This window comes from Arachis stenosperma, chromosome 3 (assembly GCF_014773155.1).
Source record: "Arachis stenosperma cultivar V10309 chromosome 3, arast.V10309.gnm1.PFL2, whole genome shotgun sequence".
NCBI classification, from domain to species: Eukaryota; Viridiplantae; Streptophyta; class Magnoliopsida; order Fabales; family Fabaceae; genus Arachis; species Arachis stenosperma.
The window spans coordinates 167,109,483-167,132,342 of record NC_080379.1 but is presented as its reverse complement, the minus strand read 5'-3'; the positions used below and the strand labels follow the sequence as shown (position 1 = coordinate 167,132,342).

The 22,860-nt window shown below is 32.2% G+C and overlaps 5 protein-coding genes across 5 annotated transcripts; 2 read left to right on the top strand and 3 right to left on the bottom strand.

Moving 5' to 3' along the window:
* LOC130969683 (cytochrome b-c1 complex subunit 6-1, mitochondrial) lies at positions 1-1,141 on the bottom strand. The gene is made up of 4 exons (XM_057895530.1): positions 958-1,141; positions 771-855; positions 440-529; positions 1-353 (listed from the first exon to the last, which is right to left on the bottom strand). Coding segments are annotated over exons 1-4 (210 nt in total). The 5' UTR covers positions 960-1,141; the 3' UTR covers positions 1-320.
* Positions 1,142-1,952: 811 nt separating this feature from the next.
* Positions 1,953-3,128, top strand: LOC130970565 (uncharacterized). Its single transcript, XM_057896683.1, has 2 exons — positions 1,953-2,384; positions 2,661-3,128. The coding sequence occupies exons 1-2, from the start codon at positions 2,175-2,177 to the stop codon at positions 2,808-2,810; spliced, it is 360 nt and encodes a 119-aa protein (XP_057752666.1). The 5' UTR covers positions 1,953-2,174; the 3' UTR covers positions 2,811-3,128.
* Positions 3,129-10,177: 7,049 nt separating this feature from the next.
* On the bottom strand, positions 10,178-11,954 carry LOC130967646 (serine decarboxylase 1-like). Its single transcript, XM_057892599.1, has 3 exons — positions 11,606-11,954; positions 10,970-11,532; positions 10,178-10,887 (listed from the first exon to the last, which is right to left on the bottom strand). The coding sequence occupies exons 1-3, from the start codon at positions 11,865-11,867 to the stop codon at positions 10,321-10,323; spliced, it is 1,392 nt and encodes a 463-aa protein (XP_057748582.1). The 5' UTR covers positions 11,868-11,954; the 3' UTR covers positions 10,178-10,320.
* A 7,664-nt stretch (positions 11,955-19,618) lies between these two features.
* Positions 19,619-20,276, top strand: LOC130970710 (vacuolar iron transporter homolog 4-like). Its single transcript, XM_057896878.1, has one exon. The coding sequence runs from the start codon at positions 19,674-19,676 to the stop codon at positions 20,274-20,276; it is 603 nt and encodes a 200-aa protein (XP_057752861.1). The 5' UTR covers positions 19,619-19,673.
* A 289-nt stretch (positions 20,277-20,565) lies between these two features.
* On the bottom strand, positions 20,566-21,647 carry LOC130967042 (vacuolar iron transporter homolog 4-like). Its single transcript, XM_057891863.1, has one exon. The coding sequence runs from the start codon at positions 21,582-21,584 to the stop codon at positions 20,910-20,912; it is 675 nt and encodes a 224-aa protein (XP_057747846.1). The 5' UTR covers positions 21,585-21,647; the 3' UTR covers positions 20,566-20,909.
* Positions 21,648-22,860: the final 1,213 nt, after the last annotated feature.

The window sequence follows — 22,860 nt, the reverse complement described above, 5'->3', positions numbered from 1 at the left end:
TCACTCAAGAAAGATGGGCAAGGTAAATTTTTCCTATTCAAATGTGCGTGTCGGACAGTAAATCAATCCAACAATAAGCTCTTCAATCAACACCCTACTTATTAACAAATAATTCAAGACAAAATACATCCTTCAAAATCTAAAAGGTATAATAATTTCGCATAATGTTCTTATTAATCACAGTCTAAGCTCAACATGATCTCAAAATTTCACACTAAACACAATGATAACTGTAGGGGAATAAAATCCGGGTAGTTTTGTTATTTGTGAATGATGTAAACCGGAGGTATTTGATAAAACAAGTGAAAAAATTTCCCTCATTACTTCAGTTTGGGGAATAGCTTTGGCGCAACCTGCATTGCAACATTGATTTATTACTGGTATTCAGAGAGAACAAAATGGTTCAATGGTTGTTTGCTTTATAAACTGTAATACTTACACATTTATCAATACATGACCAGTAATCAAAATATTGCCCAGTGCAGTGTTTGTGACCGGAATCATCACCATCAATCCTTTTGATACATGCCTGTAGCAATAATACAATTGAAGAACAGAATGAAAGAATGGTAGCATCTCTTATTTGTTTCTAGATTATACGGTTCAGTAAAAATTTATAACCAACTCACATCATCCATAAAGGAGGCAGAACCTAAGGTATAAAATATAAGCATTTCATTTCCTAGTTGTCCTAAATGTTTGAATCTATCTATTCTGCCATTCCAGAAGCCATCTTGTAGAAAAAGCAACAAAAATAAAGGAATCGATACCTGATATTCAAGTAATGGTTTGACACACTTTGGTTTGCAAGAGTCTTCGAGATATCTCTTTTGATCAACGGGTTCGTCGTCAGCCCTAAGTGCAGGTCAATAAATAAGAAAACAACAAATTAACATAGGATCGGATCCATGGGAGGAATCAAGTACAAAGAGAACAGATCTGATTGAGGAGACTTACATTGCAGTTAGCGTTGGGAGCAGAGAGAGAGAGAGAGAGAGAGAGCGTGGTTAGTGCGATGCGATGCGATGCGATGCGATGGAAAGGAAGGAGGGAGAGAAAGGAGAGGGTTGCTTCTTGGGTTTTGGGGGGGTGCTTGGGTTTCGGATCCAACTCCTTTCAAGTTTGAACCTGTCAACGTTCTTCGATCTGCCTCCCTTTTTGGTACTCCTTACTACTTTTTTTTGTTGTTTCCGGAAAAGCTTAGTGGGCTTTCTGTCCAAAAAGAAAATAAGAAAGAGATTTTAGCTTCACCCAAAAAAAAATGAGACATTATATTTGTATGAAATAATTAAGATGTAAATATGTTTTGTTAAATACTTCAGTGAAATATATTAAATTATTCAACATATCATCTTCAATATCTTCATATGAAAAATTAATTTAATAGAAACTTTAAAATAAAGATTGCTAAAATGTTAGAAATTATTTATTCAGACAAAAATATATATATAATTTCACCAGCCAAGTTTGCCGCCACTTCAATGACTTCAATCCACCATCATTTTTGTTGATATGAAATCTACCTCCTCTTCAAAATGAAAAGCTAGAGTTACCTTCCAATAAATCAAATAATTATACATAGAATTATTTATTTAAAGTTTATGATTGTGCAATTTCATTTAGGAAAAAAATACTATTAATAATTGATATAATTTAATAAATATAGGATTTTAATTTTCCATTTTTTTAATAAAAACAAAAATGATTAAAATCGTAATTTAGTTTGATTCATAAAAGTATAACATAACCAAATTGAACCAAACAACATGTTTGGATTAGCTTTTTAATGATTGGTTGATTGAAAAGAGTCACAGCAGCCCATGGTTTTAAAAAGTTGTAATTGTGTTGATAGAGTAAGAAGAAAGGCTATTTAATTTAAGAAAAGGAATAAAAAAGCAAGGGCAACCGTTGGCCTCCTCAAAATATTGCTGGCTATTAGGAACAAAACAATCCAAAACCCACCCTTTATAAACTACTTTGGGATATCAACTATTATTTTATTCTTTTTTGGCACTTTCCCTATTGCCTTCTTAGTGTTCTTTCTCTCATAATTAACCAAGGGGGAGAACCACCAAGAAGGTATAGTAATAATTAACTTTCTTTGTTTCCTCATTATATTCTCTCAACAAAGAAAACCAAAAACAACAATTTGTGTCTAGCAATAATAATTGAACATGGGTAACTGTGGTGCCAAGCCTAAGACTAAGGAAGGTCTTGAGCCAATTGAAGAGGAGCCGGTGATGAACCAGAATGAGCTCAAGCATAAGGAAAAGAATGAAGATGAACAAGAAAATAATGTTGATACCATTAATTATAATAAGTTAGAGGAGATACCCCACAATAATGCTTCTGATCAGAAGTCCCTTCATAACTTGCTCAATGAGGTACTTGCATATTTAATTTAGTATTTTCCTCTACAATTTAAATTACAAAAGGATTTAAATTTTATTATTATATTGTTAGTAGTATGAAATTTCTTTACATACAATGCTTCTAAAGTAAAATTAAAGCATTACTTATCCAATAGCACTTTTCAGTATTCAGTATTATTCACCCCTGCATCAAGAATGTTACATCATTACTCTTGTTTATTGTAGTAAAATCTGAAAACTATGAAATTATCATCTTAAGAATAATATGTGGATATTGTATATTGGCAGAAGGAGGAGGAGGCACCAAAATTGGAGGCGGCAGAGGCGGAGGCGTCCGGCGTGGCGGAGGTGGTAAAGTTAGAGCTAGTAGAGCCCAAGGAGTTAAAGGTTATTCAAGAAGAGAATCCCAGCAGGGAAGAGGCAAAGATTGAGGCCTAGATATAATAGCTAAGAACATGCACACCCTTTAAAACATTAACTATAGATATGGTTGTGATGCATGCTTTTAGCTAATAATAATAATAGTTATTATTATTATTAATGATAATAATTAATAGCTATATATGATAACTTTTAGCTTTTCAGTTTTGAGCTTCAACAAGACTTTGACTTTGTTTGGGTTTAGGATTTGTTGATTTGATTTAGTAGCTGGGGGAAGGATGATTTTCCTCTCATACTAAAAGCAAGTGTGTTGTATGAATAATTATGTAATGTGAAACTTTATTAATTAATGCATTATGGCCAGGGTTAATTAAATAACGCCATTGGCATGTTTCCAAAGATTACAATTGAGGTGGCATTACATTTTTTTTAATTTATATTATTTGGTATTGCTCCAAAATACAAGTATTTCTGTAATTAATTCTAACCAAATCGATTGAGTTATTAATTGATCCAACAAAAATTACCCATACAAAACACACATAAATCATGCACTTCTTCTTCATTCTTATGCTATTGTTACATTTTTTTTCTTTTCTTTGATGTTTTTATTATTATTTTTTTTTTTAGGAAGAAGAACAAAGAAAATAACTAAAACAAAAGAAAGAGGAGAAAAATCATATAATTTGTGTTATTGCTTGTAAATTTATGTGCTTATTGTAAAATTGAAGAAGAAACAAAAAATCAGATAAAAAGTTACAGTATTCTATAAAAAAATATAAAAAATATATAAATTATAAAGTTAGATATGAAAATATGAAAAATTGTGAAGTTGAATACAAAATAATTACATATACAAAATAATGGAGTACATCTCATTGTAAAAATAATGTAAATTATACACCAAATTAGAAGAGAACGAAAACAGTCTATTTAAAAAGAGAAAGTATAAAGAGCTAATATATGTAGTGTATAATGTGTATAATAGAGATTAAATTGGAATTAAGATCAAATTATAGACAATTAATTAAGAGAAAGTATAAGGAACCAATGGAATATTTGTACAATGTGTACAATGGAAGTTTAGGGATGTCCAATTCACTATTAGAGATATAACCATTAGTGTTACCTTTTTCCATCAGCTGAAACTTTTGGGATGAGTTTATTTTTTAATTCATATAGCCCATTGTACACATTGAACAAATATTCCATTGACTTCCTAGTAGGACTCATTAATTAATTTTAAATAATTTCTAATTTCAAATTTAAACCAAATTAGGATTGCCGTCAATTATACAAACACGCAAACGAAGATCCTCTCTCTATACGGTGTTACCTTCTCTCTCCCTTTCTCTTTGTTTCTCACCGGGGTACGCAAAGGCGACCCCACTAGCACATTCCGACAGTGTGCATCAGCAACTCCAAGCAGCACATTCTGATCGTGTGCGCTGTTCCCGCAGCCTAGATGAACAGCGACTCCCTCGTAGCCGGCGTGTGTCTCCCTCTCGACGTCGATAACGCAAGATAAAGAGGTCACAAGTGTGTTTCTTTTGATATGTCCATCACCTCTTGGGAGTTCGTAAATGGAGTGCAATAACCGTATGAATATGATAGATGTAACGTATGCGTGCTTGAAGACAATATTAAATCAAATACTCAATGCTTACTTTTGATTCTCACTCATGTCTCCTCATCTGTTCAAATTTCTTTTTTTCTATTTTTGTTTTTTCAGTTTTATAGTTATATATGTAAGATTTTGAATTTTTGAAAATTAAATAATTAGCTATCTATAAATTAATATATTATATTGAGATGTAGTTTTTAAGAAAATTATTTTTGACAAAAATAACTAAATAAAATTTTATGATTATTAAAGTTTAATTTAATTATTACTTATTCTATTAAATTTAAATTATTTATAAAAAATACTTTAATAAGACAAAAATTAAATTAATTTATTATTATTATTATTATTATTATTATTAATAAAGCTTTTTTAAAAAAAAAGAAAAGATTTGGCCGAACCCATTTGGGAGTAAAAAAGAGAAAATGAAACATAGCTTATATGTATACATATATGTATAATCAATGCCACCAAATCACCATTTATTCTATTTATTACCTTGGTTTCATATATATATAACCTAGACATTACTATTCAATTAGCCAAAGCCTTTAAGGGAATTAAGGAAAAGAAAATTGAAACGTGGCATATATATATATATATATATATATATATATATATATATATATATATATATATATATATATATTTTGTTAGTGAATTGGACAACTCCCAATTCTAGGTACTCTAATGGATTGGATAACCTTCAATCTTAATTAGGTACACAACATACTCACACATTCTTCACACATTTATCATATTTTTCCCTCAAATGCATCCTCTAGAATTTAAGCTCTAGACTTTAGTGATGAAAAGAGGATGAAATGCCACCTAGAGAACGGAATCATGGAATCGTGACTTTTCAGTTTTGATTTTTTGGATTCATAATTTCAATAAAAAATATAATCTGATAAAAGTGTTTGTATTTTTTTTTTATATATTGACATCACTTTTGTTTAGTAAAAGTTGACGGTAACATAACTCCTCTTCTCCTTGAGTTTGGCCTATTGAAGTTATAAGAGGCACAGACAATTTCTGACACTTTCCTTTTCAGCAGCTCGGTCAGAAAGTTTCTCCAAAACTTTCGTTGATTTTGATTTCACATGGAGGTAGGAGGTTTTATTTTAAAATTAACAATTTTGAATTTAAAGATGTCCAAAAATATAGTAAATAATTACTTATATATTAGTAATTATAATGTTATTGAGTTTGAATTTTTGGCTCTGAATGATTGGCTATGTTTGTGATTGAGTTTTTGGTTATGAGAGTGAATAAAAATTGATTTCTTAATTAGAAGTAGTAATTTTGAGAGTTTATAAATGATTTTATAAGAATTGGAATCACATGTTGATTATTGAAAACCTTATGTTTGAAAGGTGTCGATAGAAGGCCGGTAAACTATCGATAAGTTATGGAAGTGAGAAAGCCCATAAGGGTGGTGAAGTCGAATCTTAAGGGGAGGTTCTGTCTAAGTTTTTGTAAAAATAAACAAAAAGGTGGTTTTGGTTAATGATTAATGTGAAAAAAGCATGGTCGGAAGGTTTTGTAAAGTTTGAATGAATGTGAGAATTTTTTCTTTGGTTTTAATAGCAAAAGATTTAAAAAGGAGTTGAATTTTATTGAAATAGAAAGAGGCGTAATTTTAAAGAAAACGATTTGATTATTGAAAAACTTATTTAATATTTCGAACAGTGTGATTATTGAAAATGATTTGTTACTTGGAAATATTTTGAAAAGGATTTGAAAGGTAGTTAGATTGGGACCCTTGAAGGATGGCAAAATCCAAATCTTAGAGAAAATGCTGCAGAAGTTTTTATAAAACTCCGAGGCTACTTAAAGTATTATTTAAAAAGAAAACTGGATTTAGAGTTCATAATAGTTGATTTTCGAATTATCAAGAAAATACTATGTTTTAAGTTTAATCTATTGAGAAAAGATTTTTGTTTTAAGTTATAATTTGATTTCGATTTATTAAGAAAAAGAGTTTTTATTGAACGTTACGAAATTTGATTATTTAAAAACTAATCAATTTAATAGATGAGTGAATAGGTGGTGATGCGGAGGTGTAATTGATTATTTGGTGATACGGAGGTACGTTCAATAATGTAGGTGATGCGGAAGTGTGGATATGTAATTGGTGATGTGGAGGTATAATAAAAAGAAAGAAAATGAGAACTAATGAAGGAAATAGATAATTAAGAGGAAAAAATGAGAAAGAATGAATAAGATAGATACTTAAAAAGTGTATGTTAAATAGGTATTGTGCCAAAGTGCTAATGCAGAAGTGTCCGCCTAACTGATAGCCTAATGTTGCTAATGTGGGAATGTCTACCTAACTGATATATAGCCTGCAGTTGCTAATGCAAAAATGTCCGTCTAACTAATAGCCTGAGATTGCTAATGCGGGAAAGTTCACCTAACTGATAACCCGTTTCTACAGTAATGCCAAAATATTCTAACTGACACGGGTTCGCCCCCATGATGATAATTGTGTCTGACTGATACGGTAAGAGGCCATATTCGGGGTTCGCTCCGAGTAACATCGGGTTGCGGGTAGACAACCAACGCGTGAGTTCATGGCCTGCATAGGAAAGGCATGCATCATATTATTTGTGCATTTGCATTTGATAAAGGTTGTTTATCTTGTTTATTTGTGATTGTGCTGTTGTCTTGGTGACTTGCTTGTATGCTTGATTGGACATTTTACTTGTGCTGTGGACTTAATAATGTGGTGGGAACTGATGTTTGTGGTTTGGGTTTAGGTATATTATTTGCGATGCTGGCTTATTTATATATTACGATAATTGAGGAATATTGTTAAAAGATGAGGAATTGTTAATATGATGGAGATTTTGTTTAAGTAATGTGATTTAAAGAAAGGGTTTTACACGGCTTTAGGTAAGACTTAATAAGGATTTCAAGGGTTTAATAAAGAAAACTGTTTCAAGTTATGAGTAAACTATTTGTATATTATTCTATATATTTTTACGGCATTCGCTATCCCTACTGAGAACATGCGAGAACGACGTTCTCACCCCCCTACAGATCTTCTATTTCAGCGACAAGCCCGGGAATAGAGCCGCGACTGAACATCGGAGCTTTATGTAAATATATATCCGTTTTTTCTGTAGTTGGTTTAACTTTAGATTTTTCCCTCGCCATTTATTATCTTTGATTTTTAGAGTAGTAGGACTTGTATTTGAGAATCTTGGAATAAATCTATGTATATATTGCTATGTGAGTATATATATTTGTGTTAAGACTTTTAAAGTAAAGTTCTTTCATTTTCTTAATTAGAGTTTCAGTTCGTATTTGCGAAAACTCAATATTAAATAAACGTAGTATATAAATAAAGGAATAGAGGTAAGTAGCGCTCGAACTTTTAGCACGATCATGAGGTATTAAAAGTTAAGGTGTTACAACATCAAATCATAAGACTCATGTGTCAAATTATACATTTTCCTTTTTTTAATAAAAATTAAATTGTTGGATGATCATAGTTGTTTCTTCTGTTTATTCAGCTTCTTCTTCTATTTTAATAGTCAATTTAGGATGCTCATTTTAGTAGGTATACAGATGGTTATTTTATTTTTTATGTAGATGATTATTTTGATTGGATTGGATTTAGTTATATATAATTAAAATATGTTAGATGTTCAGTTCATTAGGTATGCGGATAATTATTTTTATCCTTGAATGGATGGTTATTTTTACTAAGGGTGAGTGGCGTGTGGCAAGTCAAGAAGCGATGGTGAAATGGGATGATTATTGATGAAGGTTGGGTGACCGTCGATTGAAAAAGAAGAGAATATTGGAGTGAAATGTTTTAGTAAATTAGGATTTCAGATGATTTTTTTTAAATAACTAATTGAATTTTTTAAAAAATTGAAATTTAAAATTTGGGGATTTAAAATTTGATGTGAAATAACTGTATGAGTGTTTTTGAATTTATTATTTATTTCTATTAGACTAAATAACCAACCCATTGTACACATTGTCAAGATTCCTTATATAACAGGATTCATCTAAAAATTAAAGAGTAAAGGACATTTTCGTCCCTGACCTTTTTTTTCGCGGACATTTTTGTCCTCAAGGAATGGAAAATACATTTAAGTCCCTCACCTCCGAAAAACGTGGACATTTCAATCCTTCCGTCGAATTCAGGCGTTTGGACGGGACGGAAAAGTCTGACCTGACAGAGATGGTGCTGACCTGGCCGTTACAAAGGCCACGTAGTAGGGAGCATTTCGAAACAGGACATATAAGTCCCTTGAGACAAAATCGACGCCGTTTCGTTACTGACCTCCACTTCTTCTCCCTCGTCTACCTCGATTTTTCGGCATTGGCCTTGTTCAACCCATTATTGCAGCTTCGTCTCGAGCTTCCTCCGATGACGAAGCAGAAGAAGAAGAAGAAGAAATCATTAAAGACGACGTGAGAAACCCCGGCCCCTACCCCGTCGGAATAATCGACTGCTCCGCCTCAGATTCCTCCTCTCTCTTCCGACGACGAGGAGCTCGTACAGCAGGTGGTGTCCGGCGATAGGGTTTGTTTAGATTTCAGTGGGTGTTGTGGGTCCATTGTTGCTCGATGGGGTAGAGCACACGGTGCCAATGGGCACCACCGAGGGCTGTTTGGTTGCAAGCACAAATAGGGGTTCCTTGAAGACCCAATCAACTTCGATTCCCTCGTTATCGTTTTCGACAAGTAATTTTCATTTTCCATAATTTTAGTTCCTTTTTTTTCACTCACACCTTCAACACAAGTTTTGATTTTTTGTAATGTTATTGGTTCTTTGCTCTTTTGGGTAAGTGATTATCGTGACAAGTTTGAATTTTTTCTTGGCTTTCTTTTGTGATACTCCTTCAGATGTCATGGAAGGAAGAATTTTCTTTCTTCATTTACTCCCCCACAACACCCACTTTGTCGATTCTGTTGCGTTTGTTGTTGTTGCTGTGATTGTTGCTGAAGCTGTTGCTGCTGCTGCTGTTATGGTTGTTGTTGCTGTGATTGCTGAGGGTCTTAGGGGAGAGGGGGGAGAAAAGGGGAAGAGATATTGTGAATTGAAGGGGATTGTTGTTGAGAGAAGTTTGAGATCGAAGGCGATTGCACTGACGTTGAAGGGTTGGGATTTGAATTAGGGATTGGATTTGGGTTTGGACTTTGGGAAGGCTGGGATTGAGGGTCCATGGTAGAGGGTTTAGGTAAGGACGTTGAGGCGTTTGGAGTTTCAGCCATTTGTAGAAGAATTGCTTAGTGGAATTGGAGAGCAGAAAGTGAGTCTATGATTTTCACGGCGATGCGGACATGGCCAAATTGGGCGGAGAGGTTGAGTGAATCGCAAGAGGAAGAAGAAGAAGGACGGAGGAGGTCGCCGGCGTTGATGGTGGCTGACGGAGGCGCGGCTGTGCGGCGGTGATAGAGGCAGGGTTGAGGAAGAATAATGGAAGGAAAAGGGACGAAGGAAGAAGAAAGTGGCAGATGGGGGAGGAGACGAAACGGCGTCGTTTTCGTCTCCAGGGACTTATACGTCCTGTTACGAAATGTTCCGTCTCCAGGGACTTATACGTCCTGTTACGAAATGCTCTATGCCACCTGGCCTCCGTTACGTGCCACCTCAGCGCCACCTCTGCCAGCTCAGCCTTTTCCGTTCAGTACAAACGACGAAAAGACATAAATGTCCACGTTTTTTAAAGGTCAGGGGCTTTAATGTATTTTCAATTGCTTGAGGACGAAAATGTTCGCAAAAAAAAAGGTTAAGGACGAAAATGTCCTTTACTCAAAATTAAAACAACTCTGGTATTAAACAATCTTCAATTCATCCATTCCAGTGTAGCTACATTTCTTGACAGTTGCTTGCAATACCACAAACGTTAAGAAACATAAATCATGCATACAAGCGTTTACACACAACAACTCTATAAATATCCGAGTGACAGTTTCTCACCTATGCAAAGCACAAAGGCAATTATGTATGCCAACATCAGAAGCTATACAAGGAGGCTGAGATTTCCCTTCTCCGAACCATGCATCACGCTTTTGCACAAGCTCGTCAAGAAAACCATCCAGCTTGTGTATGGTGACATTTGGCATGACCACAACATGTGCTATGTTCCCCTGGCACGCCAACTGCCACTTGCGCACGAACTCCTCGTCGTGAGGGCGCTCAAACACGACGGTGCTGCTGAGCTCGTTCAGCATTGCTCCGATCCCCGCGTGGACGAGGCGGTCCTTGAAGTAGTGTGCGTTCCTCAAGCATTTCTGAACCTCTTTCCGGAATCCCCTGTATCCTTTTCTGTTTAGAGTGTACCATAGGAAGAGTGGCGCGTGGCCGTTACGGCTACCCATGATTGTTGCATCTCTCGAGGCAAGGTACTCTACGTTCCTTGACAGCACCTTCACGTGTTCCAATCTTGTTATCAGCACCCCACATGGCATTGGACACCCAACGAATTTGTGCCCTGACACACTCACGCTTCCAATTGCCTTCTTGAAACTCACTTTTGGAGCCTGAATTAGTTAAACATGTCAAATCATTTAACAGTTAACAATTAACAATTCACGAATGAAATTGGAAGGGTTGATTAATTACTCGTTTGACAAAAGGTAACATGAGACCAAACAAAGCCCCATCACAATGGATATAGAATCTGTCATGGGAGAATCCTGCTTCCTGAAGCTTGTTAATAACCAAATCAAGATCATCAACAGCTCCTTTGACAGTTGTACCTATGTTAACATTAACAATTGCAGGCTTATCCTTGTTAGAAAGAAGCTTGGACTTAAAATCATGGCAATCAATCTCGCCAGAGGAAAGAGTGTTGACTTTGACACAGTCCATTCTGTACATGCGAGCAGCCTTGAAAACGGAGTAGTGTGATTCCTGAGAGGCATACAAGATTCCATCTGGGAACACCTCTCTGCCAACAAGGATTCCATGGAGATTCCCTTCTGTGCCACAGTTTGTTATGTATCCCCAGTACTGGTTCTTGTCAAGTTCCCACAACCTTGCAAACCAGTCCAAAACACCAACCTCGAACTGCCTCGAGTGCACTCCGTAGTTGCTCTCGATAAACGGATCCCCCAGGTTGTTTATGGAGAAGTGCTGAAGCTGACACAGCGCATCGTAGTCGAAATCCAGATTGTATGGATAGCCTGAAACAAGTCATCATAAATTAGTTTGTTTTGAATTGCAACGCCATGCATAGTAGTTGGTTTTTTCTGTTACCTAGATGGAACTTGGTTTTTTCTGTGAGGGATTTTTTGTACTTGGATAAAACACTAGCCATATAAGCTTCTCTTTCTCCTGTAACGTCATCATCCAGATCTGGTTCAGTGATTTCAAACGACACCGTATGCATATCTCTTCCCAGAACTATCTTCTCCCTTTCGCCATGATGATGGACTAGTTCTTTGATCAAACATCCCCCTACACCTGCTCCATTCATGCTTGAATCAACAGTACCCCAAACATCAACACTTCCCACCATTTTCAAAGAGTAATTAAATGGATATTGAAATTAAGTACCAAGAATGGAATGAAGCATGAAGCATGATGCCTTTGATTTATATAGTAGCTAGCTATCACAAGCAGATATTATTGTATGAACGCAACGTAATACGTAATTAAATGCTTTGGAATCAATTATTGACACCTTATTAGGTTGTTGGGAGTTTCAGACCATACATATTTTTAAATCTGCCAGCACCAATTTTTTACTTTTACTTCATTAGTTAAAAATTTAGATGTAATCAATTTTATATATGGAGCTGATAGTTGAAAAAAATTAAATAATTTAATTAATTTAACTAAATTTTTATCTAATAATTTTTAATTATCAACTTCACAAATCGAATTGACTATATATTAATTTTTATCTTATTTAATTTCAGTTATCAGAATGCAACAAAACGAGAGAATCAGTTATATTTACATAATGAACATTTATTCTGTTTTGCCTCATGAAGATGATGTAGTAGTAGTAGTAAAGAAATTCTCTTGACATCATATGATGATGATGCCTTATCCACAGTACATACAATGATACAAGAGTGTTGTAATAAACTAATAATTGGGTTCATATAATTACGAGACGTGGGGGCACCCATGTGATTCTCATGCATGCTGGAATCTGCATGTGGGCTCCACTATCATCTATCAGAATATCTTCCAACGGAAATGTTTGGAAAACGATAAAAATTAGTTAAAATTAACTTAAAATTATTTTATTTTATAGGGTAAACATTAAATTGGTCCTTTATGTTTGAGCGTAATTCTGTTTTGATCTTTAAGGTTTAAAGTGTTCTATTTGAATCCAAAAATATTTTATTTAGTATCAATTTAGTCCCACAGTAAGGTCAAAATTAAATAATTAACGAAATGTCTTACGTAACAACAATACAAGAACAAAATCGATAATCTGGAGAACAAGTACAAGCTCTAAAGGTACAAAATCAATAGTTGATACATCAATATATTTATTTATTATTTTTCTTATAATATAAATAAAATATTTTCTATAGAACTAAAGAGAATAATAAATAAATGTATTGATGCATCAATGGTTGATTTTGTGCCTCTAAAACTTGTACTTGTTATCCAAATCATCGATTTTATTCTTGTACTGTTGTTATGTAGGACATTACGTTAATTATTTAAGCTTGACCTTACTATAAGACTAAATTAATGTTAAATAAAACTTTTTTGGATTTAAATAGGACACTTTAAATATTAAGGACTAAAACAGAATTACGCCCCAAACATAAAGGACCAATTTAGTGTTTTACCCTATTTTATATTTATTAATTATTTTTAAAATGAATTATTCTCCACTATATCTAAATAATTTTAGCATTTAAGTTAGAGGCACAGGCTTTTTTTTTTTCTTATTTTTCGTGGTGCTTCTTCTTCTTCTTCTTTGTTTTATGTAGAATAAAATTCTATCCAAATCCTTAACTATTTTGTTAATTCTCGTTCCATTTTTCATTAATTAGAAAATAATATTGTGACTCCTAATAATTAATTCCATCAAACATTTTATCCCTTTGTTAATATTTTCATCTAAGGCTAACGAATTTTATCTATATGTCATGTTAGCTGATGACATATCAAAAAATCATTCTAAGGGACAAAACGTCTATTGTTGTGTCAGCAATATACGGCAGTAAAGTAGGACAATTAAACTTCTAAACAAATTTTAAAAGACCTTTAAATCCCTAACTAATTTAAACATAAACACATAAACTCATAATAATGAACCATGAAATAAGATAAATATCCCCAAATTTTAGTAAACTATTGTATTTGCTGCACTGGTTACTGACGTGGTTGGCGGCAATCTCAGTTCATTGCTCCTTATTCACTTTTTTTTTTATCTGTAAATAAAGTCCTGATAGTAAAAGCTACCTCATCAAGTTCAATCCCTTTCAATCATATTCTTCTTGATCTCCAATACAAATTTTATGTCCCCATCTTCGCAATATTCATCTATTAGTGTTGTGAACGTGATCTTGTTAGATTTTAATCCTCTCTCACTCATCTCATTCATAAGTTTTCTAACTTCCTTCAAATCGTAGATCTTGCAAAGGCTATTGATCAGCGCATTGTACGAGATCAAATCCGGCCTAATAGCTTGATTGATCATTACCTGAAAATTATTTTAGGCTAAATCAATTTTTTATATTTGCATTGTCCATCAATCAAAGTGGTGAAAGTAACAATATTCGAAATCAATCTTTTCTTACACATGTCATCAAACAAAATCTCTACAACATAAGAAGAAAAAGAATTAGCAACAGTAACAATAGCAAGGAACTAAGATTATTATCAACCATTTCCTTACGATCCCTTGATACGTCATTATCTAATATGATATATAGGCAAAATTTATTAGCAGACGGTAGAATGTCTGATAAAATTAATTATTAGGAATTACAATGTTATTTTTCAATTAATGAAAAATAGAATGAAAGTTAATCAAATATATACTTAGAGATTAGAGTGAGATTTTACTCTTTTATATATATATATATAAAGGTGAAATCTCATATACAGTCAATTTCATATGAAATTGATTGCTAAGAGTTATTAGATTAAAATTTAATCAAATTAATTAAATCATTTAACAATTTTTAATTATCAACTTCACATAAAACCAACTGCACGTAAGTTTCTACCATATATAAAAGATAGCGAAGAGAAGGTTATTATAAGGAAGTAGCTACTAAGGAGGACAAGGTGTAGTGTGGTCCGCTATACTAATTAAGATGCTTTGGATCTTTCGTAGTACATAAATGTATTTGGTCCTCTACATTATCACATCTCTAATTAAAAAAAAATCTAAATTTTGTGAGAAATTGAAAAAATAGATTTAGGCCCAGTTTGAGTAACCAACTTAATTAAGCTTCTTTTGATAAAATAATTTAGACAATAAATGACTCTGTTAAAAATAATTTATAAATAAGTTATTTTGTGTTTGGATTTTTAACTCTAAAAGTGCTTATTTTATAGAAATGTGATGAAAAGTAGAAATATTATGAGATAAGTCATTTTTTTAACTTTTTTATAAACTCCTAAATAGCTTATTAAAAAATTACAATTTAATTTTAAAAATTACACCAAATATTAATACTACTATTTTTCATAAGTCAAAAATTAAAAAAATTTATTTCTAAAGTTTCCCAAAACAGGCCCCTAGTATATATATAAAATATGAAATGGTAAAAAGGGATATGGTTACATCATCATCATCAATCAATAGTTCAATACTACCTGCCTCTGATGCCACTATAATTTCTGTGAACCCCAGTTCTATATAAATTTCCAAGGGATGAAAATAAAGGAACATTTGGGTATAAGCATAAATTCTAGTTATAGCAATATCCAATTGTTCTTGTGAAGTGAGTGTTGTGATGTATATAATTCGTCCTGTTCAGGACTCAGTTCGTCTTCGCCTGAAATAAATGAGTTATACGTTAATTTCAAGAAAATTGAAGACATTAAACACTTATAAAAACATTCTGACACTCGAATGAAAAAAAATATAAAATAAATATAATATATATTCATAATAAATAGCGTTTTTTTTTTGAACTATCATTCTTATAAAATGAATTAAATTTAAATATAGTATAATAGAATTACTTTTTTTGACTTAATCTTTTGAGAATCATATGTGAAATTTATCTTCTGAGTGATATATGCTATATATATTGGTAACCATATGAAACGTGTTCTTTGTTATTAAGTGATGAGATTTTCAGTTAACTTTAATTTTATTAAATATACCAATTGATATGAATTTTATGATCGAATTATAACGGACAAATGATCGACTATTCATTATATATTCGAATGAAGATGAAATTAATAGTAGACAATACGTCTTAATAAAAAAATAAATATTAAATAAGATAAATTTTAATTATTTTTATTAATTTTTTTAATTATTAAATATTTCTGTTATAATAATTAGATTTCGTATATTCGTTTCGTAGGAATCATTTTAAAATCTAATTATTTTAATTTTTAAATGAAGCCACGTGAGTTCAATTCTACTTATAATAACTCAAGTCAAAAGCGCAAATTATGCTAAAGTCTTTCTAAAAAGAAAAAGATCATTGTGCACTCACGTGGTGGGCTATATATTTATATAATGATGATAACATCGAAAATAAAATTATTCTTCTATGAAAATATATTATTATTCTTTTTTCGTAACAGTATTCCTTTTCTGTTCTTTTGTGTGAACTCCTTAAACTGTTAATATTTTTGCAGAAATATTCACATTACTTTGAGGAACACTATTCTTTTGTGTATATACTTGCTTCTATATTAAGTGTTAATCTTTTTTTGTTATTGATCTTGTCTTGTAATAGATCGGCTTCAACTTATCTGATGATGGCCGAGCTATTATTTTGGAGGCTGAACGTCTAATGCTTGAATTCGAACTTTTTCTTTTCGTTGTTGTGCGAGAGCATGAACAATAAAGAGAAGAAAGAGTGTACCTGTAAAAACACTCTAAAACTTAAGTCAGTGTATTGTTTTATTCGAATTTCTTGAAAAAAAATACTTTATCTTGTTTTATATAATAAATTTCTCCACTGTTACATTCTCGGTATTAATCGTCAATTTTTTAAATGATTGATATCGTAATCGACTTAATTATGCTATTTGAATGTCGGTTATAACAAAAGTATTAATATGACTGAATTATGATTCATAAAGAGCCGAATTTATAACGGACAACAGTTATAGCTCTTAGTGATAACGCCTATATTAGCAATCTAATTAAATGGTCATATACCGTTCTTAGATTATTTTTTATCTCAAACAATTTACACATATTATTATATTGTACCTATCTACTAATCAAAACTCACCGTGCAGCCTCCGTGATTGAAAGAGTGTACACGTGTCTAACCATGGGAAATTGGGAATAATAATGAGGCACAAGATATTTTTTGTCATGGATCGGGTGAATGAGTATAGAATCTTATACCCTTCTTCCGATCCCCCACGTTTTTTGGAAACTATAATAAAAATAAAAAAGATGCCGTGCTTCGTTTTGTGTATTTGTCATGTACCAAACAAACACGGTATTGGTGCAGCCATTATAAAAAAATGTTTGAAAAATAATAAAAATTAGTTAAAACCAATCTAAAATTACCGTATTTTATATTTATTAATTATTTTTAAAATAGATATATAAAATTATAGATATTAAATTAAATAAAGTAATTTTAAATTATTATTTTTTTAATATTACTAAATTATTGTATATTATTGTACATGAAAAATTCTTTGTTGTTGATGTTGAAATGATTAAATTTATCTTTTAAAATAAATATTAAATATTAAAAAATAATTTGTATTATTTCATCTTTATATATAATAATGCACGTGCATGGTACTATTTAATTGTATAATAATTGATGTAGCTACAGGCCTACAGGTAATAGCTAAGGTTGCACGGCACCACATAAAAGTTTGTATCTTAAAAATATCATAATAAAAAGATAGAAGCTGTTCCGATAAAAATATTAAAAATATTTTTTTAGAATATTTTTTAATAATTAAAATTTAATATATATAATTAATTAAATTATATTATTTTTATTAAAATTATATCGAATAAATTAGTTTAGTCAAAAAATTAATAAATTAAAGTTTAAATTAATTTAAATTAATATTTTTTATAAAAATAATTACAATATCACTATTATAAAAAATTCTAAATCTTAATCATATAACAATAAAAAAGAAGAGGGTAAGAATTTATAATTCTCAAAATTAATATATATATATATATAATGGAAGTATTTTAGTCATTTTCGATAATAAGAATATTGTAGTCATTTTTTATAAAAAATAATATTAATTTAGACTAATTTAAAATTTAATTTATTATTTTTTTGTTTAAAATTAATTTGTCTTATCTAATTTTGACAATAAAAATACAGTTTAATTAATTATATATATATATATTAAATTTTAATTATTAAAAAATATTATTAATTATATATTTTTTAAAAATATTTTAGACATTTTTATTTGAATGTTTTCTAAAAAAAGATACCTAGCTAAATATTCTCCACCCTTTTTAGGTGGATAATTTAGTTGCTGATTAATTAAGAATATATTAATTTTATGGCTGTTAATTATTTTTACACAATTTTTATATTTTGTGTTAATGATCCACAAGAATGACAAATTAAAATGTGTAAAGTATTAAATATCCAAAGTGAGTCCAGTGCTGAATGACTCATTTCTCTCCTGCATTTACTAACAATGACGATCGACATGCAACCTTTATGCTCAAAACTAAAATTTGTGAACCATCTAAATTGTTGTAGAGAGTTCTGATTTGTCATTCACGAGCTATGTGAATATGAAAGACGAATTGGACTTGGGGGCAGCAGCAAAGAAAGAGTAGAAGAGAAGAGGGTAGTATTCAATTAAATTTTTGATATTACAAATTTACTCTTGTATTTTTTTTATAATTTCAAAAAGAGAAAGTATGAGGAGCCAATGAAATATTTATACAATGTGCACAATGCATGTTTATGGAGTATTAGAGATATAATCATTAGTGTTACTTTTTCTTGTCAGCTGAAGCTTATGGGATGAGTGGTATCATGACATGGTATTAGAGTCTTAGATCTAAAAGGTCAAAAGTTCAATCCTTGGTGAACCCCAAAATGAAAAGAATCTGGCAGTTCTTAATATTTGATAAAGGAGGTTAATATCATTCATTCATTCATTCCTTTAGGGATTACAAAATAATGTATTGCTTAGCTTACACAAAATGTTTTACATAATAAGAAAGTTAACAATAGTCGTAACATGAATAATGTGCCTAAGCACTATACTCTGAAGAAATCTAAATTATATAGATTTGTTGTGTCTAGAAGATATGAAATTACGAAACGTTCCAATATAAATTAAAAAAGGGAACAATTTTCGCTTTCGTTGCATCGGGCTGAGCTTAATTCATAAGGTGAATTTGGCCAATTCGTAAAAACAAATTAACAAAGACTTCAGTATGATTTATAAGAAGGTAATGATTATAATTAATAAGTCTAACAGTACGATAACACAAAGCAAGAATGTAAAATAATTGTCAGAAACCAATCATGCCTTTCAACTTAATGGGCTGAGTTTTCTATACTTTGTTTCAACCTCATGGGCCTAAATTAGGTGGGTGAATCGGAATGGGTCTGGCAAATTTGGCCCAATCCAAAATAACAGCCAAAATTTAACTAATAAGTAATAAATCTTTTGTAGTTAAGGCCTAGCTCAACTGGTTAAATCATATGCTTCTTAATATGCTGTATCGCGGTTCAAATCTTGGTGAGTGTACCAAGTGTTGAATATGAACCCTTAAGAACGGTTAAGATTATTGAAACAACGATATTTTGAGTATATTTGATAATTAATATATTACATATTTAGTTATTTTAATAGCTAATTATTTAATTAAAAAATTACATAAATTAATATGTATAAACATACTGAGATATGTAAATTTCGATTTTTATTAACAAATTATAATGATTGGATTTTGATCCTTAAAATATAGAGAGATTCTGAATAATGACCCTGCCTCAGAATAGACATTATACCTCTGCAAATTATTTTGCCTTTTGGAGTGCTGTTGTATCTAAATTCCGAATTATATATATTATTCAGCTGGCTACAATCTATGTATAACAGTTGTTGAATTTTGCTAGCTATGGCTTCTAATGCAGCTTGTGTTAATAATTTGGTAGCAGGAGAAGTAGTTGTTGCAGCTAAGATGAGCGAAGAAGATGGCAATAATAGCGTTGACTACTCACAAAGGGGTCAATGGCTTCGAGCAGCAGTTCTAGGAGCCAATGATGGGTTGGTCTCAGTTGCATCATTGATGATGGGTGTAGGAGCTGTTAAAAGAGACTCCAAAGCCATGTTACTTGCTGGCTTAGTGGGATGCATTGCAGGAGCATGTAGCATGGCATTGGGTGAATATGTTTCGGTTTCAACTCAGTATGAAGTTGAAGTTGGTCAAATCAAAAGGGACATGATGATCATGATGGAGAACAAGAATGAGATGGAGAAAAAGAGGAGGTCCTTGCTGCCTAACCCTTTGCATGCTGCTTTGGCATCTGCATTGTCATTTACTGTAGGTGCAATCATTCCTTTGGTTTTCACTGCATTTGTGAGAGACTACAGGTTAAGGCTTGGGTTGTGTGTGGTGGTGTCTAGCTTGTCTTTGGTGGGGTTTGGATGCTTGGGTGCTGAGTTGGGACACACACATAAGGTTAAGTCCTCTATCAGGATCCTTATTGGGGGCTTGTTGGCTATGGCTATCACTTTTGGGTTAACCAAATTAGTAGGCTTTAGTGCTAATTTGGAATTGTGAATCAACCATGATATGCTGTTGTTGTTGTTCCTCCTTGTCTTTATTGAATAATAAGGTATGCATTGGAGAATGAAATGTTTCAATTAGGTTAATTACTTTGCCTTATTCACTTTTGTAGCTACAAGCTTCTACTTTTACATTTGTTGTTTTCAGAAAGAGGTGTCAAGTCAAGGCTAAGCGAATATACTTGTCATTTTCACTTCTTCTAGTTATTACTTGTTAACATGTTATGATGTTGTAAAAGTGAATTTATTTGATTGATATATATAGACTAATCAAGGCATAAAGAGAAACAAGAAAACACGGTGATAATAAACACTTTAATTAAAAACCTTGGCAAACGGCTAAAGATGCAGGCACCTATAGCTTATTAAGGGTAATAATATCACACCCTTCTCCCAACAGACACATCCCACTCATTTATATAAAAATACTAAGGTGGAAACTCAGGTCCAGTCAATTTCTCGTAAAGTTGATAGTTGAGATCCGTTAAATGATTTGTCTAATTTGATTAAATTTTTATCTAACAACTCTCAGTTATCAACTTTAAGTGAAGTTGACTAGTTTGCACCAAAGACTAATAATAAAGAAGTATTCATTAGTAAATGAGTACACATAACAAGGAATGATATTCTAAAGTGAAACAGAGCCAAGCAACTTGGTGAAGCCAAAAGTGATAGCCATAGCAATCCAACCTCCAATGAGAACCCTGAGACAGGATCTTGTGACAGGAGTTCTACCAAGAATGGCTCCAAAAATTCCAAACACCAACAATGCTAAGCTAACAGCAACAGTAACAACACCCATTCTAACCTTATGGTTCCTTATGAACAAAGCTGCTAGCATTGGCACCACACCACCCACAGAAAATGCCACTGCTGATGCTGCTGCTGCTTGAAATGGATTTGGCAGCTTCTCCCTCTCATGATCCGCTACTCCTTCTTCTTCATTTGCTTCTCTTTCTCTCTTTATCTGAGCCTTCTCTATGTCATACTGAGTGTACACAGAGACAAACTCTCCGATTGCCATGCTGCATGCTCCGGCTACTAGGCCAGCGAAGCCTGCTAGAACCATGGCTGTGATGTCATGCTTAACAGCTCCAACACCCATCATGAGTGATGCAACTGAGACTAGTCCGTCGTTGGCTCCGAGCACTGCTGCTCGGAGCCACTGAGCCCTTTGAGTGTAGTTAGTATTGCTCTCTTGGTCAACCACTTGGTTTGGTTTTGGCTGCACCACAAGAGCAGCACCATTTGCATGCATGGGAATTTCAATGTGGTTAGGTGAAGTTCCATTAGTGGAAGCCATGAAGGAGAAGGGAAATAATGGTAATAGAGAGTTGTTAAATATAGTAAGGTAGAGAGGGAGAAAGGAATTTGAAGAGCTTGTGGAGAACACACGCTTGTAGTGAAGAGTATTTATAGACAGAGAGATCATCATAAAGATTATTGGATAGTGTTAATGGACCTAAATATTGGACACTAGACTCAACTTGGTTACTTCTTTAACTAAATGAATCTGATACTCTTTTTAAAAGTGCATAAATATAAAAGGAGTATCCAATCATCAGATATTAAATTTCTTCACTGTAATTTGAATCATTTATATACTTCAATCATGAGTATTTTAGTTTCATTTTGTTTAAGTATCGCATGAAAGTTCTCAGATGATTTAGTATGCATGAATCAACAATAACTTAGCAGAATGTGCATATTTTTCGCAAATTATTTTTTATATTGGCATGGAATGATGTTTTTGTAATTTGTTGTTGTTATTGTTGTTGTTGTTGTTGGGAATGGTGTTTTTCATGATCGTCGATTGTAAGGTGTTAATATCAAATGTGGCGCTGTTTGATTCAAAGTATAGAAATCGAACTCTCTAATTTTTTAGAGAGCAAAAATCCACCTCTCCAATTTAACATTAAAATTTTTCAAAAATACCCTTGCAAAGTAATCGGACCTACCAATTACACATTTCCATATAAAAAAACACATACAAAACCAATAGAATTGGATTGCATAATAAAAAATTTTATCCCATATTTTTTACATTTGATAGTGTGTGTAATCCAAAGGATAATGGGAACTAAAGTAGTGTGTAATTTAATAATTTGAAGAGAGTGTGCATTCCACACCAAAGTCACACGCTGCTCAATATTTTGAAGAGCAAACAACCAAAACCTACCACTTGATGATCAATATGGCTTAACTTTTACGGTTCTTTTTATTTAAGAAACTATTCCCTGATGAGAAAGATCTACTACCCATTACTGCTTTCTTGATTTTTCTTTAGGTGCCGCAATTATATCTTATTATCACCATGTCCATATTTATCTGCCTTTGGTCTGTACATCTCACATCTCTTGCAATTGTTATTGTTATACTAGTAGAGATAATTGCTTCTATCTTGCTTTTCCATTGTTTGATAAGGATATTTTGTGTCTAATTGGTGTTAGTGAGTACCATTTTTGTTACTTTTTGCTTTGTTTTGTCTGATAAAACCTATCTTTTGCAAGCAATAGTGACAGAATAGTAATTACTGTCTTACATCCCTTAATTTAAATAACCATGCTAGTAATATTGCC